This window comes from Aotus nancymaae, unplaced genomic scaffold (genome assembly GCF_030222135.1).
Source record: "Aotus nancymaae isolate 86718 unplaced genomic scaffold, 86718_ANA_hifiasm-v0.15.2.pri h1tg000019l, whole genome shotgun sequence".
NCBI classification, from domain to species: Eukaryota; Metazoa; Chordata; class Mammalia; order Primates; family Aotidae; genus Aotus; species Aotus nancymaae.
In genome coordinates, this window is record NW_026988431.1 from 5,585,266 (window position 1) to 5,604,640 (window position 19,375).

At 37.5% G+C, this 19,375-nt stretch overlaps 1 protein-coding gene across 3 annotated transcripts in view; it reads right to left on the reverse strand.

Moving 5' to 3' along the window:
• ZCWPW2 (zinc finger CW-type and PWWP domain containing 2) overlaps window positions 1-19,375 on the reverse strand; it is a 408,857-nt gene that overhangs the window by 345,816 nt on the left and 43,666 nt on the right. For all 3 annotated transcript variants that reach the window (XM_064378597.1, XM_064378599.1, XM_064378598.1), the window contains exon 3: window positions 2,333-2,492. In XM_064378597.1, coding sequence (XP_064234667.1) covers window positions 2,333-2,492 — 160 coding nt within the window. The remainder of the gene's footprint in view (window positions 1-2,332; window positions 2,493-19,375) is intronic.

A 19,375-nucleotide genomic window follows, 5' to 3' on the forward strand; every position in this document is an offset into this window, starting at 1 on the left:
TTAAAGTTTAGATGCTGAAGAGTCAGTATAAATGAAATATTCCATTTGAAATTTGAAAAGCTGGTTGCAATCCATACTTAATTTTTCCTGTGAGCTATGGCTAAAACAGAAAGTCTTCTCTTCTCTCCAGATTTTTAATGATCGCCATTCTAACTGGCGTGAGATGGTATCACAATGTAGTTTTGATTTGCATTTCTCTAATGACCAGTGATGATGAGCATTTTTTCATATGTTTGTTGGCCTCATGTATGTCTTCTTTTGTAAAGTATCTGTTCATATCCTTCGCCCATTTTTGAATGGGCTTGTTTGTTTTTTTCTTGTAAATCTTTTTTAGCTCATTGTAAATTCTGGATATCAGCCCTTTGTCAGATGGGTAGGCTGCAAAAATTTTTTCCCATTCTGTTGGTTGCCGATTCACTCTACTGACTGTTTTTTTTGCCGTGCAGAAGCTGTGGAGTTTGATTAGGTCCCATTTGTCTATTTTGGCTTTTGTTGCCAATGCTTTTGGTGTTTCGGTCATAAAGTCCTTGCCTACGCCTATGTCCTGAATGGTTTTGCCTAGGTTTCCTTCTAGTGTTTTTATGGTGTTCGGTCTTATGTTTAAGTCTTTAATCCATCTGGAGTCAATTTTAGTGTAAGGTGTCAGGAAGGGGTCCAGTTTCTGCTTTCTGCATATGGCTAGCCAGTTTTCCCAACACCACTTATTGAACAGGGAATCCTTTCCCCATTGCTTGTTTTTTTCAGGTTTGCCAAAGATCGGGTGGTTGTAGATATGTTGTGTCGCCTCCGATGCCTCTGTTCTGTTCCATTGGTCTATATCTCTGTTTTGGTACCAGTACCATGCTGTTTTGATTACTGTAGCCTTGTAGTAGAGTTTGATGTCCGGTAGTGTGATGCCTCCCGCTTTGTTCTTTTTGCTTAGAATTGACTTGGCTATGCGGGCTCTCTTTTGGTTCCATATGAAGTTTAAGGTGGTTTTTTCCAGTTCTGTGAGGAAGGTCATTGGTAGCTTGATGGGGATAGCGTTGAATCTGTAAATTACTTTGGGCAGTATGGTCATTTTCATGATATTAATTCTTCCTAACCATGAACATGGAATGTTTCCCATCTGTTTGTGTCCTCTCTTATTTCGTTGAGCAGTGATTTGTAGTTCTCCTTGAAGAGGTCCTTTACGTTCCTTGTGGTATTTTATTCTCTTTGTAGCAATTGTGAATGGCAGTTCGTTCTTGATTTGGCTCTCTTTAAGTCTGTTATTGGTGTATAGGAATGCTTGTGATTTTTGCACATTGATTTTGTATCCTGAGACTTTGCTGAAGTTGCTTATCAGTTTCTGGAGAGGATGTGGAGAAATAGGAACACTTTTACACTGTTGGTGCGAGTGTAAATTAGTTCAACCACTGTGGAAAACAGTGTGGCGATTCCTCAAGGACCTAGAAATAGAAATTCCATTTGACCCAGCAATCCCATTACTGGGCATATATCCAAAGGATTATAAATCGTTCTACTATAAGGACACATGCACACGAATGTTCATTGCAGCACAGTTTACAATAGCAAAGACCTGGAACCAGCCAAATGCCCATCGATGATTGACTGGACAGGAAAAATGTGGCACATATACACCATGGAATATTATGCAGCCATTAAAAACGAGGAGTTCACATCCTTCGTAGGGACATGGATGAACCTGGAAAACATCATTCTCAGCAAACTGACACAAGAACACAAAATCAAACACCACATGTTCTCACTCATAGGTGAGTGCTGAACAAGGAGAACACATGGACACAGGGAGGGGAGCACTATACACGGGGGTTTGTTGGGGGGGAGGGGAGGACAGCGGGGGGGTGGGGAGTTGGGGAGGGATAGCATGGGAAGAAATGCCAGATATAGGTGAAGGAGAGGGAGGCAGCAAATCATACTGCCACGTATGCACCTATGCAACAACCTTGCATGTTTTTCACATGTACCCCAAAACCTAAAATGCAATAAAAAAAAAAAAGAAAGAAAGTCTCCTCTTCTCAAGATAATTAAAAAATTACCCAATGATAGTCTTAAAATTGTTTCAAAAGGCAATTACATAAAGTCTTCAGTTGATTTTTATTATATTGCCATTAGAAAAATAAAAGTTAAAATTCCCATTAACTATTTCATATCCACACTTTCTTTAAAAAAAACACTTTAAAAATACAAATATTTGAATTTAAATAAACAGTATACATTATTTATATAAATCTAAAAGTAAATAATTATATTTTATGATCAAAGATAAAAATTACCATAACTAAAAACAAGTGCAAGAAGAATAACGTTTTGATGTTACTGTACCTACCTTTAATGTGATACTATAATGTCCAACAAATGTTGCACTTATCCATGATCTGGAATGGGGATCACCCAGGAATTCTATGTGATACTCTTCAACATTTCCATCCAGGTCATAGGTCACATACTTCCGTTTAAAATGGTCAGGGCAAAGTATTCCTGGCCAACTTTCAAAAGAAATTATTTTTAATTATTTTGATGCTTTTAAAAAGGCTGACATCAACACATCTATCACAATCACATATTGAACTTTCTCCTCTGAATTTTCACAAAACATATTATTTCTACTTCTATCTTTCAAAGGTAGGATATTTGTTTGATGCAAGTAATAAGTTGCATTTTATAGCTATAGAAAGCTTTGAAATATTCACAAGTTTAAGATACAGATAAGACATGAGAAAAGAATTATAAAGCAAAATAATGATCTCTAGGGATAATAAGGGATATTTAGACACTAATGATAGAAAAAGAAGAAAAGATTCATCAGATTCATGCAGAGCTGAATTAACTCTAAACAATCAGAATGATTAATTAGCAAAATGTTAACCCACTAAGCATGACTTCTGATGGAGTAGGAGAGAGCTGATATTTCCTGAGCCAGGTCTGCCAAAGGAATCCTGGTGGCTCAGGCTGTGATAGTGCTGTGGAGTTAAACTACTGTGGGAAAACCAGATAGAGAGATCAGAAGTTCTATCCTGTCCCCTTCCCCCATCTGCTCCATTGCCAGGTGACCACATTGTCAAAAAATCTTCAACATTGAAAATAAAATTTACTCTTTATTAAAAACAAAACTTTAGAGATATATTCTTTCATGACATAAACCTCTACAAATTACTTTACGTGTTTCATTTTTCTCTTTGGTCTTCATTTCTCACTTTTGCCTTTTCTATTTTATTTGGTTTTTCTATTTCATAATATGCAGCAGAGAGCTCCTGTCATTAATATCTCTAATAAGCAAAATGAAATAATATTTCTATATGGTGTCTGAACCAGAATTAGAGAATACTCCTGAAAAACCTCTGAAGTGAGAAAACTCATGCCTAATTAAGTGTTTTATCTGGTTTATCACATTCTACTAAAAAGGAAGTTTGAAATAAACTAAAAAATTTACAGGTACATAATCACTATAAACATTCCTCATTGTGAATGTAAATAAAAACAAATTTAGTGCTAAGAAAATCAGAATTATTATGTAACATATTTGCTCAATATTTTAAAAATAATTTCTGTAATTTTAAACATTAAAATGAAAATTGATTCAAGGCTATTATAAAAGAAACTGAAGAAGAATATCACAGATATTTAGAAGTTATCCAAAAAAAGACTGGGGTGGAATTGGAAGAGGCAATGTACTGAGGCAAGTTAATGATGCCAGTGTTGTGAGAACACCTTGGAAGTTTTCATTATCAATTTGATCCTCCCACCAACCTGATGAAGTGATGAATAAAGTTTTGATGTTAGGTAGTTGGGTTTTTTGGGGGGTTCTTTTTGTTTTTGTTTTTTGTCTGTTTGTTTTGTTTTTGAGAGGGAGTCTTGCTCTGTCACCCAGGCTGGAGTGCAATGGTGCAATCTCAGCTCACTGCAACCTCCGTCTCTCCCAGGTTCCAGTGATTCTCCTGCCTCAGTCTCCCAAGTAGCTGGGATTACAGGTGCCCACTACCATGCCTGGCCAATTTTGTATTTTAGTAGAGATGGGGTTTCAGTTTCACCATGTTGGCCAAGTTGGTCTCAAACTCCTGACCTCAAGTGATCAACCTGCTTTGGCTTCCCAAAGTGCTGGGATTACAGGCATAAACCACCACGCCAAGCCTATTTTCTTTAAGTAAAAACTGAGTCTTGGAGATATCCTGGAACTTTCTTAAGAAGACTGTTAATAAAAGGTGGAAACATGGTTTGAAAAAGGACTTTCTAATGCCAAAGCCCAAATGTTTTCCACTAGACTAGATCACAGTCATGGCTCAGAAGCAAGACCAGTACCAAAGGAAGGGAAAGCTTAGGGAGGCTATATTCAACTCAAGAAAAGAAAAACATAAAAGGACTTAAGAATTAGCCCAAAGACGGAATATTCAGCCTCATAAGTAATATTTCCTTGCTTACTAAGAGTCTAAACAACTATTTGGTAAAGAGTAGCAAAGTGTGTAGTGTATAGTGTATGGTGTGTGTGTGTGTAAGAATGTGCTTTGCTTATTGAAGTGGGGCAACCACATGATCTCTGAAGATCTTCTCTACCTCTATGATAAAATCAGTTTGAGGAGGTTTATCTTATACCATAGTCAAACGAGTAAAGTTACTAAAATAACAAAAGGCCTTTCATATCAGATGTTTGATCAATAAGGATTGCCACCATATCAAGACCAAGGACAGAATGATGGTATTCTTTCAGTGAAATAAAGTTGAAAAAGATTATAGAGATATAGAGGAGCTCATCTCAGTAATATCTATTTTTTCTATTCAGATAATACATTGTAACTATAGCTAGATAATTTATCTTATATATTGTCTAATTTCATAAATATTTATTATTAATGTCTCAAAAATTGACTTTTTATGTTAAAAACTACAACTGTGAAAATCATCTTGTATTTAAATAGCACAATGTAAATTATTGGGCTAAAATGTTGTGTTTTAATATTCTATCCATGGCAAAATTGCACTTATATATCAACTAAGTGTTAAAAAAATTAACAAATCATTCTGGACTCAAACCTACTGTTCAGAGAATAAAGCAGGAAGGGAAGACAGTGAATAAGGTCAGCAAGCTATGACTAAGGAATGTACAGTAGAAATATGATGGAGTTTTATAGATCAAGGTATGAAACATGCCAAACCATTCAAAAATCTGTACAGCTGTCAAGTGCTACTTCACTTTGCAGCACTGTAAAGTCCCAGTTAGATAATGATGTTCAGAATCTCAAATCCTATACCCCTCTACCTTCTGTATGCCCCAACATGTTATAGCTTAGAGAGCTGAGACACAGAATGCTTAGATTTTTTCCAACATTTCCTAGCGGTACAGCAAGGACCAACACAGGCTCAAGTCTCTTGACGAGCAATATTTTCTCTGGTTTTGCCATACACCAGACAAGAGGCATTGATACAGTTAGGCTTTGTGTCCCCACCCAAATCTCATCTTGAATTATAATTCCCATAATCCCCACGTATTTTAGAAGGGACCCAGTGGCAGGTAATTGAGTCATGAGGGTGGTTACCCTCATGCTGCTATTCTCATGATAGTGAGTGAGTTCTCATGAGATCTGATAGTTTTATAAGGGGCTTTTCCCTCTTTGCTAAGCAATTGTCCTTACTGCTGTCATGTGAGGAAGGATGTGTTTGCTTCCCCTTCCGCCATGATTGTAAGTTTCCAGAGGCCTCCCCAGCCATGCTGAACTGTGAGTCAATTAAACCTCTTTCCTTTATAAATTACCCAGTCTCAAGTATGTCTTCATTAGTAGTGTGAGAACAATCTAATACAGGCACCAAGCAGGTATCTAGACTTCATTGTAACTGGTTCCTCACTGTGTTGTTGAAGTTCAAACAAACATATACTTTACCCATTTTTGGTTTTTGGCAAATTAAAAAATTATAAAGTGTCATCATTATGGGCTACATTTTGTCCTCCCTACACACCCAAGTTCATATGTTAAAGTCCTAACCTCAAATGTGGTCATATTTGGACGATGAGCCTTTAAAAATATAATGAAGTTAACATGAGTTCATTAGGGTCGGCCCAAATCCAATATGACTGGTTTCCTTATAAGCAGAAGAAGTGAAGGTAAACATACACAGAAGGAAGATCATGCTAAGACATAGCAAGAAGGTAGCCATTGGCAAGCCAAGAAGAGGGTCTCAAAAAAACAGAAAATCCTACCCACACTTTAATCTCAGGATTTCTAGCCTCCATAACTGAGAAAATAAATTGCTGTTGTTTAAGCCACCCAGTGTATGGCATTTTGTCATGGCAACTCTAGCAAACAAATACAATCATATATATGTAACATATTTGGTACAACTGAGAGGAGAAAGAATGATACAGATATATATTTGCCTCATTAAGATAATTATTTATAAACTAAATTATTTAAATAATTTTAAAAACTAAAGAAAGTATAAAAATCAACCCGTGAAGAACCTGAAATCACAAAAATAAAAAATCCATAAATTGCTGAATTTGAGGACTGTAAATTATTAATCTGTTAAATTATCAATTGATACCAGTTATAAAATCATAAATCTACCCAACCCATAGCCAACTTTAAAAGTTATTATTTGTATTAGTTCATTCTCATGCTGCTATAAAGAACTGCCTAAGACTGGGTAATTTATAAAGGAAAGAAGTTTAACTTCTTTGACTCACAGCTCCAAATGACTGGAGAGGCCTCAGGAAACTTACAATCATGGCAGAAGGGGAAGCAAATATGTCCTTCTTCACATGGCAGCAGGAGAGAGAAGTGAGAGAGTGCTGAGTGAAAGGGGAAAAAGCTCCTTATAAAACCATCAGATTTCATGAGCACTCATTCACTATCATGAGAAAAGCATAGGGAAACCACTCTCATAATCTAATCACCTCCCACAAGCTCCTACCCCCAACCTGTGGAAACTACAGTTCAGATTACAGTTCAAGATGAGACTTGGGGAAGGACAGAGAGCCGAATCATATGATTCTGCCACTGGACTCTCCCCAATCTCATGTTTTCACATTTCAAAATACAATCATGCCCTTCCAACAGGCCTCCTATGTCATTTGTTGTTGTTGCTGTTGTTGTTACCAGCAGTACTTTTTTTTTCTTTGTTTTGTAATACTTTAAGTTCTGGGTACATGTGCAGAATGTGCAGGTTGGTTACATAGATATACACGTGTCATGGTGGTTTGCTGCACCCATCATCCCACCATCTACATTAGGTATTTCTCCTAATGCTATTCCTCCCCTAGCCCCCCAACACACAACAGGCCCCATATTGTGATTTTTCCCTCCCTGTGTCCATGTGTTCATATTGTTCAACTCCCACTTATGAGAACATGTGGTATTTGGTTTTCTGTTCCTGTGTTAGTTTGCTAAGAATGATGATTTCCAGCTTCATCCATTTCTCTGCAAAGGACATAAACTCATCCTTTTTTATAGCTGCATCATATTCCACGGTGTATATTTGCCACATTTTCTTTATCCAGTGTGTCATTGATGAGCATCTGGGTTGGTCCAAGTCTTCGTCATTGTGAAGAGTGCTGCAATAAACATATGTGTGCACGTGTCTTTATAGTAGAATGATTTATAATCCTTTGTGTATATACCCAGTAATGTGATTGTTGGGTCAAATGGTATTTCTAGTTCTAGCTCCTTGAGGAATTGCCACACTGTCTTCTACAATGGTTGAACTAATTTACATTCCCACTAACAGTGTAAAAGCATTTCTATTTCTCCACATTCTCTACAGCATCTGTTTTTTCCTGCCTTTATAATGATCGCCATCCTAACTGGCATGAGATGGTATCTCAATATGGTTTTGATTTGCATTTCTCTAATGACAAGTGATGATGAGCTTTTTTTCATATGTTTGTTGGCTGCATAAATGTCTTCTTTTGAGAAGTATCTGGACATATCCTTTGTCCACTTTTTGGTGGGGTTGTTTTTTCTTGTAAATTCGTTTAAGTTATTTGTAGATTCTTGATATTAACCCTTTGTCAGATGAATAGATTGCAAAAATGTTCCCCCATTCTGTAGATTTCCTGTTTACTCTGATGATAGTTTCTTTTGCTGTGCAGAAGCTCTTTAGTTTAGTTAGATTCTATTTGTCAATTTTGCCTTTTGTTGCCATTGCTTTTGGTGTTTCAGTCATGAAGTCCTTGACCATGCCTATGTCCTGAATGCTATTGTCTAGGTTTTCTTTTCGGGTTTTTATGGTTTTAGGTCTTACATTTAAGTCTTTAATCTGTCTTGAGTTATTTTTTATATAAGGTTTAAGGAAGGGATCCAGTTTCAGCTTTCTGCATATGGCTACCCACTTTTCCCAACACCATTTATTGAACAGAGGATCCTTTCCCCATTACTTGTTTTTGTCACATTTGTTAAAGATCAGATGGTTGTAGATGTATGGTGTTATTTCTGAAGCCTCTGTTTTCTTCTATTTGTCTATATATCTGTTTTGGTACCCATACCATGCTGTTTTTGTTACTGTAGGCTTATAGTATAGCTTAAGTCAGGTAGTATGAAGCCTCAAGCTTTGTTCTTTATGCTTAGGATTGTCTTGGCTATGCAGGCCCTTTTTTGTTCCCATATAAAATTTAAAGTTTTTCCCCCCAATTTTGTGAAGAAATTCAATGGTAGCTTGATGGGGATTGCATTAAATCTATAAATTACTTTGGGCAGTATGGCCATTATCATGACATTGATTCTGCCTATCCATGAGCATGAAATGTTTTTCCAGGTGTTTGTTTCCTCTTTTATGTCCACGAGCAGTGGTTTGTAGTTCTCCTTGAAGAAGTTCTTCACATCTCTTATAAGTTGTATACCTAAGTATTTTATTCTCTTTGTAGCAATTGTGAATGAGAGTTAGGTCATGATTTGGCTCTCTATTTGTCCATTATTGGTGTTTAGTAATACTTGCGATTTTTGCATATTGATATTGTATCCTGAGACTTTGCTGAAGTTGCTTATCAGCTTAAGGAGATTTGGGGTTGAAACGATGGGGTTTTCTAAATATACAAACATGTCATCTGCAAACAGAGACAATCTGAACTCCTCTTTTCTTAATTGAATACCCTTTAATTCTTTCTCTTGCCTGATTGCATGGCCAGAACTTCCAATACTATGTTGAATAGGAGTGGTGAGAGAGGGGATCCTTGTCTTGTGCCAGTTTTCAAAAGGAATGCTTCCAGTGTTTGCCCATTCAATATGATATTGGCTATGGGTTTGTCATAATCAGTCTTATTATTTTGAGATATATTCCATCAATACCTAGTTTACTGAGAGTGTTTAGCCTGAAGGGCAGCTGAATTTTGTCAAAGGTCTTTTCAGCATCTATTGAGATAATCATGTGGTTTTTGTCATTGGTTCTGTTTATGTGATAAATTGCATTTATTGATTTGCATATATTAAACCAGCCTTGCTTCCCAGGGATGAAGCTGACTTGATCGTAGTGGATAAGCTTTTTGATGTGCTGCTGGATTTGGTTTGCCAGTATTTTATCAAGAATTTCTGCATCAAAGTTCATCAGGGATATTGGCCTGAAATTTTCTTTCTTTGTTGTGTCTCTGCCAGGTTTTGGTGTCTGGATGATGCTGGCCTTATAAAAATTAGTTAGGGAGGATTCCTTTTTTTTTTTTTTTTTCTATTTTTTGGAATAGTTTCACAAGGAATGGTACCAGCTCCTCTTTGTACATCTGGTAGAATTCAGCTGTGAATCTGTCTGGTCTTGGACTTTTTTTGGTTGGTAGGCTGTTAATTTCTGCCTCAATTTCAGAACTTGTTATTAGTCTATTCAGGGATTCAAATCTTCCTGGTTCAGTCTTGGAAGGTTGCATGTGTTCAGGAATTTACCTATTTCTTCTAGATTTTCTAGTTTATTTGCATAGAGGTGTTTATAGTAATCCCTGATGGTAGTTTGTATTTCCGTGGGATTGGTGGTGATATTCCCTTTATCATTTTTTATTGTGTCTATTTGATTCTTCTCTCTTTTCTTATTAGTCAGACTAGTGGTCTATCTATTTTGTTAATCTTTTTTTTAAAAAGCTCCTGAATTCATGGATTTTTTTGAAGCATTTTTTTCTGTCTTTATCTCCTTCGGTTCTGCTCTGATCTTAGTTATTTCTTGTCTTCTGCTAGCTTTTGAACTTGTTTGCTCTTGCTCCTCTAGTTCTTTTAATCATGATATCAGGCTGTTGATGTTATATCTTTCCTCACTTCTCTTATGGGCATTTAGTGCTGTAAGCTTCCCTCTAGACACTGCTTTAAATGTGTTCCAGAGATTCTGGTACTTGTGTCTTTGTTCTCATTGGTTTCAAAAAAAATCTTTGTTTCTGTCTTAATTTCATTATTTACTCAGTAGTCATTCAGGAGCAGGTTGTTCAGTTTCCATGTAGTTGTGCAGTTTTGAGTGAGTTTCTTAATCCTGAGTTTTGATTGCACTGTGGTCTGAGAGACTTTTATGATTTCTATTATTGTACATTTGCTGAGGAGTGTTTTACTTCCAATTATGTGGTCAATTTTAGAAAAAGTGTAATGTGGTTCTGAGAAGAATGTATATTCTGTGGATTTGGATTGTAGAGTTCTGTAGATGTCTATTAATTCCACTTGGTCCAGAGCTGAGTTCAAGTCCTGGATATCCTTGTTAATTTTCTGTCTCATTGATTTGTCTAATACTGAGACTGGGATGTTAGTCTTCCACTATTATTGTGTGGGAGTCTAAGGCTCTTTGTAGGTCTCTAAGAACTTTCTTTTTAAATCTGGGTGCTCCTGTAGTGGGTGCATGTATATTTATGACAGTTAGATCTTCTTGTTGAAATGAACCCTTTGCCATTATGTAATACCCTTCTTTGTCTCTTTTGATATTTGTTGGTTTAAAGTGTGTTTTACTAGGATTGCAACCCCTGCTTTTTGTTTGTTTTCCATTTGCTTGGTATATTTTCCTCCATTGCTTTGTTTTGAACCTCTGTGTGTCTTTGCAAGTGAGATGGGTCTCCTGAATACTGCACACAGATTGGTCTTGACTTTTTATCCAATTTACCAGTCTATGTCTTTTAATTGGGGCATTTAGCCAATTTACATTTAAGGTTAATATTGTTATGTGTGAATTTGATCCTAGCTGTTCATTAGTTGATGCAGTTTCTTCATAGTGCCAATGGTCTTTACAATTTGGTATGTTTTTGCAGTGGCTGATACTGGTTGTTCCTTTCCATGTTTAGTGCTTCCTTCATGAGCTCTTGTAAGGCAGGCCTGATGGTGACAAAGTCTCTCAGCATTTGCTTAGTTGTAAAGGATTTTATTTCTTCTTTGATTATGAAACATAGTTTGGCTAGATATAAAATTCTGGGTTGAAAATTCTTTTCTTTAAGAATGTTGATTATTGGTCCCCACTCCCTTCTGGCTTGTAGGGTTTCTGCCAAAATATCTGCTGTTAATCTGATGGGCTTTCTTTTGCAGGTAACTTGATCTTTCTCTCTGGCTGCCCTTAACACTTTTTTCTTTCATTCCAACCTTGGTGAATCTGACAATTGTGTGTCTTGTGGTTGCTATTCTTGAGGAGTATCTTTGTGGTATTCTCTGTATTTCCTGAATTTGAATGTTAGCCTGCCTTGCTAGGTTGGGGACATTGTCCTGGAAAATATCCTGAAGAGTGTTTTCCAACTTGGTTCCATTCTCCTCACTTCACTTTCAGGTACATCAATCAAATGTAGATTTTGTCTTTTCACATAGTCCCATATTTCTTTGAGGCTCTGTTTGTTTCTTTTCACTCTTTTTTCTCTAATCTTGTCTTCTTACATTCTTTGAGTTGATCTTCAATCTTTGATATCCTCTTTTTCACCTGGCCAATTTGGCTATTGATACTTGTGTATGCTTCATGAAGTTCTTGTGCTGTGTTTTTCAGCTCCATCAGGTCATTTATGTTCTTCTCTAAACTGCCTATTCTAGTTAGTAATTGTTCTAACCTCCTTTCACGGTTCTTGGTTCTTTGCATTGGATTAGAGCATACTCCTTTAGTTCGGAAGAGTTTCTTATTACCCAGCTTCTGAAGCCTACTTCTGTCAATTCATCAAACTCATTCTCCATCAAGATTTGTTCCCTTGCTGGCATGAAGTTGTCATCCTTTGGAAGAGAAGGGGAGTTCTGGTTTTTGAAATTTTCAGTCTTTTTGTGTACGTTTCTCCCCATCTTCATGGATTTATCTACCTTTGGTCTGTGATGTTGGTGACCTTCAGATTGGGTCTCTGAGTGGACATCCTTTTTGTTGATGTGGATATTATTCCTGTTTGTTAGTTTTCTTTCTGATAGTCAGACCCCTTTGCTGCAGGTTTGCTAGAGTTTGCTGAAGGTCCATTTCAGATCCTGTTTGCTTAGGTATCATCAGCAGAGGCTGCAGAACAGTAAAGATTGCTGTTTTTTCCTCCCTCTGGAAGCTTTGTCCCAGAGGGGCACCTGCCAGATGCCAGCCAGGGCTCTCCTGTATGAGATGTCTGTTAGTCCATACTGGAAGGCATCTCCCAGTCAGGATACATGGGAGGCAGTCTATCCCTTATCAAAGCTCGAGCTCTGTGCTGGAAGATCCACTGCTCCCTTTAAAGCCATCAGGCAGGGATGTTTAAGTCTGCTGAAACTGTGCTCACTGCTACCCCTCCCCACAGGTGCTCTGTCCCAGGGAGTTGGGGGTTTTATCTGTAAGTCCCTGACTGGTGCTGCTGCCTTTTTTTCAGAGATATCCTGCTCAGAGAGGAGGAGTCTGAACAGACAGTCTGGCGACAGAGGCCTTGCTAAGCTGCCATGAGCTCTGCCCACTTTGAACTTCCTAGTGGGTTTTGTTTGTTTGTTTTGAGATGTAATCTCACTCTGTCACCAGGCTGGAGTGCAGTGGAAAATCCTGGCTCACTTCAATCTCTGCCTCCTGGGTTCAAGTGATTCCTATGCCTCGGCCTCCCAAGTAGCTGGGACTACAGGTGCATAGCACCATGCCCAACTAATTTTTCATATTTTAGTAGAGATAGGGTTTCACCATGTTGGCCAGGATGGTCTTGATCTCCTGACCTTGTGATCTGTCTGCCTCAGCCTCCCAAAGTGCTGGGATTACAGGTGTGAGCCACCATGTCAGACTTCCCAGCAGCTATGTTTACACTGTGAGGAGAAAACCACCTACTCAAGCCTCAGCAATGGTGGACGCCCCTCCCCTGACCAAGCTCTATCATCCCAGGTCGACCTCAGACTGCTGTGATGGTAGTGAAAATTTCAAGCCAGTAGATCTGAGCTTGCTGTGCTCCATGGGAGTGGGACCCACTGATCTTGATGATTGGCTTCCTGGCTTCAGCCCCCGTTCCAGGAGCATGAAGGGTTCTGTCTTGCTGGTGTTCCAACTGACATTGTGGTATATATATATATATATATATATATGTGTGTGTGTATGTGTGTGTATATATATATATATATCTATATATATATATATATAGATATATATATAAATCCTGCCACTAGCTTGGTGTCTGCCCAAATGGCCACCCAGTTTTGTGCTTGAAACCCAGGGTCCTGGTGTTGTAGGCACCAGAGGGAATCTCTTGGTCTGCCAGTTATGAGGACTGTGGGAAAAAGTGCAGTATCTGGGCAGGAATGCACTGTTCTTCCCAGTACAGTCTCTCACAGCTTTCTTGGCAAGGGGAGAAAAATCCCCTGACCCCTTGCACTTCCTCAGTGAGGTGATGCCCCACCCTGCTTTGGCTCACCTTCTGTGGGCTGCACCCATTGTCCAACCAGTCTCAATGCGATGAACTGTGTACCTCAGTTGGAAATGCAGAAATCACCCACCTTTTGTGTTAAGTTCACTGGGAGTTGCAGACCAGATCCTATTCAGCCATCTTGCCAGCAGCTCCTAGTCCTCCAAAGTCTTAACTCATTCTAGCATTAACCCAAAATTTCAAGTTCAAAGTCTCATCTAAAACAAGGCAAGCCCTTTTTGTCTATGAGCCTATAAAATCAAAAGCAAGTTATTTATTACTTAGATACAATGTGGGTACAGGCATTGGGTAAATACATCCATTCCAAATGGAAGAAATTGACCAAAATGAAGGGGCTATAGGCCTCATGCAAGTCAAAAATCCAGTGCAGCAGCCAAATCATAAAGCTCTAAAATAATCTCCTTTGACTCCATGTCTCACATCCAGGTCATGCTGATGCAAGAGGTGGGCTCCTACAGCTGTGGGCAGCTCCACCCCTGTGGTTGTGCAGGGTAGAGTTCCCCTCCCAGCTGCGTTAACAGGTTGGCATTGAATGTCTGTGGCTTTTCTAGGTGCAAGCTGTCAGTGGATCTACCATTCTGGAGTCTGGAAGAAGGTGGACCTCTTCTCACAGTTCTACTAGGCAGTGGCTCAGTGGGGACTCTGTGTGGCGGCTCCAACCCCACTTTTCCCTTCTGCACTCTCCTAGCAGACATTCTCCATGACAGCTTTAGCTTTGCAGCAAACTTCTGCCTGGACATTCAGGCATTTCCATATCCTCTGAAATCTAGGTGGAGGTTCTGAAACTTCAATTCTGGATTTCTGTTCACCAACAGGCCCAACACCATGTGTAAGCTGCCAAGGCTTAGGGATTTTACCCTTTGAAGTAATGGTCTGAGCTGTAATTGGCCCCTTTTAGTCATGGCTGGGACAGGCACCAAGTCCCAAGACCACAAAAGCAGCAAGACCCTGGGCCTGGCCCATGAAACCATTATTTCCTCCTAGGCCTGTGGGCCTATGATGGGTGGGGCTGCCATGTAAAGCTCTTACATGCCCTGGAGACACTTTCTCTATTGTCTTGGTGATTAACATTTGGTTTCTTGCTACTTATCCAAATTTCTGCAGCTGGCTTAAATTTCTTCTCAGAAAATGAGTTTTTCTTTTGTATCACATCATAAGGCTGCTAATTTTCCAAACTTTTATGCTCTACTTCACTTTTAAACATAAATTCCAATTCCAAACCATATCTTTGTGAATATATAAAACTGAATGCTTTTTAGAGCACCCAAGTTACTTCTTTAACATTTTGCTGCTTAAAACTTTATTCTGCTAGATACCCTACATCATCTCTATCAAGTTCAAAGTTCCACAGGTCTTTAGGGCAAGGGTAAAATGCTGCCAGTCTCTTTGCTAAAACATAGTTAGATTTACCTTTATTCCAGTTCCCAACAAGGAATTTCCATCTGAGACCACCGTGGCCTGGACTATATTGTCCATATCACTATCGGCATTTTGGTGAAAGCCATACAATGGTCTCTAGGAAGTTCCAAACTTTCCCACATCTTCCTGTCTTCTATCAAGCCCTGCAAACTGTTCCAATCTCTGCCTGTTACCCAGTTCCAAAGTTGCTTCCACATTTTTTGGGGGTATCTTTAATAGCAGCACCCCACTCTGTATACTACCAATTTTGTGTATTAGTCTGTTCTCACACTGCAATGAAGAAATACCTGAGACTGGGCAATTTATAAAGTAAAAAGGTTAAATTGACTCACAGTTCCACATGGTGGAGAAGGCCTCAGGAAACTGAAAATCATGACAGAAAAGGAAGCAAACACTTCCTTCTTCATATGGCAGCGAGAGTGAGAAGCGAGAATGGCACTGAGTGAAGCAGGGGGATGTCCCTTATTAATACTGGATTTCATGAGATCTCACTCAGTATCATGAGAACAGCATGGGGGCAACTACTCCCATGTTCTAATCACCTCCCACAATATCCTGCCACCAACATGTTGGTGTTAGAGTTTGGATTACAATTCACGATGAAATTCAGGTGGGTTACAGAGCCAAACGATATCATTACAGATCATAATTGACAACACAATGTAAACGAATACAAATATTTCATGCTTGGTATTAGTAACATAAAAATTCTGATTCTAGGAAGTTGACAAGTTCCAACTCTACTGCCAGGAGGTGGTGATATGGGTGCACAGTCAACAGAGATGGTGGAATGTGAGAATGGAGTAGATGTTCGGGGGCTCCCTGGAGGCTGAGCAGAGTCCTATGGTTCTTGAGGCTCTAAACTAGGGAAAGCACAGACAGAGGACTCCCTGGCAGTCATAGGTTTTGGAAGAGGAAAGTCTAGAGGATTACAGATTGTTTCCAACTGTCTGGAACACAAAGAAGCCTAGTACATTAAAAAAAAAACAAAACTGTAAGTGGTAACAGAGAGTCAATTGTAACCTCAGTACCTCAATAAAGAAGACTATCTGGTTATTATCAGGTTCACACCACAGTATCTCATAGTTTGATGACTATTACTAGGCTGTCCTTAAAAGAAAACTTGAGTGGAATTTACCTTTTAAAGTTACACTGGAAATTTATATTTCTGGAGGAACCCACTAGAAAGAAGACACCACTAAGAAGTAGCAATGGAGACTCCATGGCAGCAGCAATGAAGACCCTAGCTTAACAGAAACTTAGGAATAATGGGTCTTTCATCATAATTAACATCTATTTTAAAAGCAATCGATCTGTAACTGTTACATTACATTGTTAAAACCATAAAATGCAAGGGGTTTATATTTAATAATTAGTAATTTTAAATTTCTAAGAGGATTATTGTCAAGCAATATCAAATTAAAAGTAGCACCTACTCCATTCAGCATAAAATAGTCTCAGGATTTCTCACACTTAAGTCATAAACGTGGGAATATTTTGCAGTTATCATGTATAAAATGAGCAGCTACTTTGATAATCTTTAATAATCATATATCTATTGGGCCCAAGAGTATTCATTTTAAATTACTACTTTATAAATATAAATAAAAATAGAGATGACTCTCAAAAAGAATTAGATGCTAATGAAAGAGAAAGCTCTGTTCATATTTAAACATGTTAAATTATAGAAAATCTTGCATGCTGATTTAAGGACCAATTGTGAAAGGTATTGTCACATGTCCAAATAAATGGGGCACTTCAGTATTTCTTCATGAAGCAGAGGGGAATTGTCTGACTCTGTCTGTATGTCACAGTTAAGAATGAATGCAGTAAACTAAAGGAAAAGCTGAGCAGAGACAACGGATGCAGAAAACACAATTACTTCTCCTCATCTCCTACATTCATCATCTTTTATGACTTGAGGTGTTTGAAAAAAGCTGATGTCATTCTGAGTTCAGACACTGTCAACCATGATAATCAATTGCCCACTTCCATTACACTATTTTTTCCTTTATACTCGGATGAGAAATTCTGAAGCATTATTAGGAGACTTAACAATGGAAATGGAGAAGTAAGAGTGGACAACTCAATGGAAAGATAATCAGAATTACAAGAAAAGTATATGATCAATTTTAGAATCTGTGGGTGGTGAGAAGTAAAAGGCACAAATGCAATAAAATCAAATAGATACAAGTCATTGAAATCCATTAGAGAAAAGGGCATATTTTGGCAGAACAAGTAAGCTCAAGGGATGCAAATATATCAGGAAGAAATTCATGTCTTATATATTTGTTATCCAGTAGAAATGATCTTTAATAAGATAATTATTGCCCCTATAGAAGCTGAAGTTTAATCATGGTTTCAGTTCCCACATAGCCAATTAGAAATACATGACTTTATATTTAAATAGTGGTTTGGATGTTTACTTGGGGCTTTTCCCTAGACTGTTGGAAACAAAATGGATGAGTCAGAATCATGATTAACTAAATGTCGTATTGCCAAGAAATCTCTGGATTGTACCTAACTGTGGGGTCTGATGAAAAAGGGAAGTTTTCTATCCAGACACACATATTATATTAATTCACATGCAAAATAATGCAAATGAAAAGTCATCAATACTTTATAATACTAAAATGATCCAGTAGAAATCTCAATTTATCAATTTATATACTGTCTCTAAAAATTATCATTTAATTGCTTTGTTAAGCCATATTTTATTACCTAACTGTTTGGACTACAATTCAATATAATGCAAATATATTTTCTATAAATTAATTTTTATATTTATGACAGAGCTTTGTCAAATATCTGTGTAAATATTCCTGAAGTAGCTATGGTAAACAGAGCCTAGTTTCTGCTTGACAATGTATCTTTCAGAATTAAGTGAGATATGCACCATTTTTTTTTTCTCTAAAGAGTCCAGACTCTCTAGCTTGAATACAATAGTACATGATCAATTTTTTAAAAAACAAGGCTGCTTAAACATTGTGGACAGTTTTCTCTTTCTAGTACATGCAGATGTTTCCATCCCCAAGCATATACAGGTATGACCCAAAGACAAAAGGCCACATTTATGTTTTTATAAGTACATAAATATATGCTGTGCCAGAATGCAGAAGTAGATATAACACTTATAATTTGATTCTTCCTGGAGCTTGCACATAGAAAAAGAAAGTGCTAATCTCATGACAATTATTTGTTTTTATTGTATACAGATTAAGCAGTTCTGGATTCTGTATCAGTCTCTAGTTAGCTTTATTATAGAGAGTCAACTTTTTTAAGAAAAAATAATTCTGATATGTTGGCAAGATTGAGTTTCTGACCCTTAGAAGCTACGTATAAGGTCATGGGCTAAAGAGAGTTGACGCAGTTAATGCTACACTGCTAGGTATCTCTGAAACCAGCAGCTGATCTTTCCACTTGGAACTTCAACATCTATGACATTGCTTAATTAAGAACTAGTATTTGTTTCTAGTAGGTTAATTCTATCTTTATATTTTGCTATTGCAATTTAACCTGTTATTATCTTTCTATATATTTGTGCTACTGATTAAGCAATATAAGTAGATTTGAGTTTCTTAATTTGTATTTTAAGTATGTGCTCAACTTAGTTTATAAAGAGAAATATACGTGACTACTTAGCCATATGCATTCTACTCTCCAATAAATAAGAAGGTAGATACAGCTGTACTTTTTGGGTATTTTGATATCCCTAATCACAGATAGAGATAATTCAGGGACTGGTGTAAAACATGTTTCATTTTTTAATTTTAAGTCCTAAGCCTCAACTAGCACAACACTGCAGAAAAAGGTTTTATTCTAACACAGTATTTCAAACATAGTGACAAAAAGCAAATAAATTTTTTGAGTTAGAATTAAAACTTCAGAATTTTCATTAGAGAGTATAAACACTCTGCTTCCAAACTGTTAATTAGAGCTAAGGAAAATTATATGGGACTACAAATACCTTCATAAGTTCTCATAAAATGAGTGTTCATATTTATGTCTTTTAAAATATTTTTCTTACATAACTATTTCCTCTTAATGTCCATCCTAATTATTATATGAAAGCCAATTAACAATATAATTTTTAAACATTGTCACATTTGATCTTCAGAAAAGCCCTCAGTAACAAAGGACACATATTTCCAAGAGATTTCCCATATGTGCAAAGATAGTAAGCACATTTTTTTTTTATAGTTT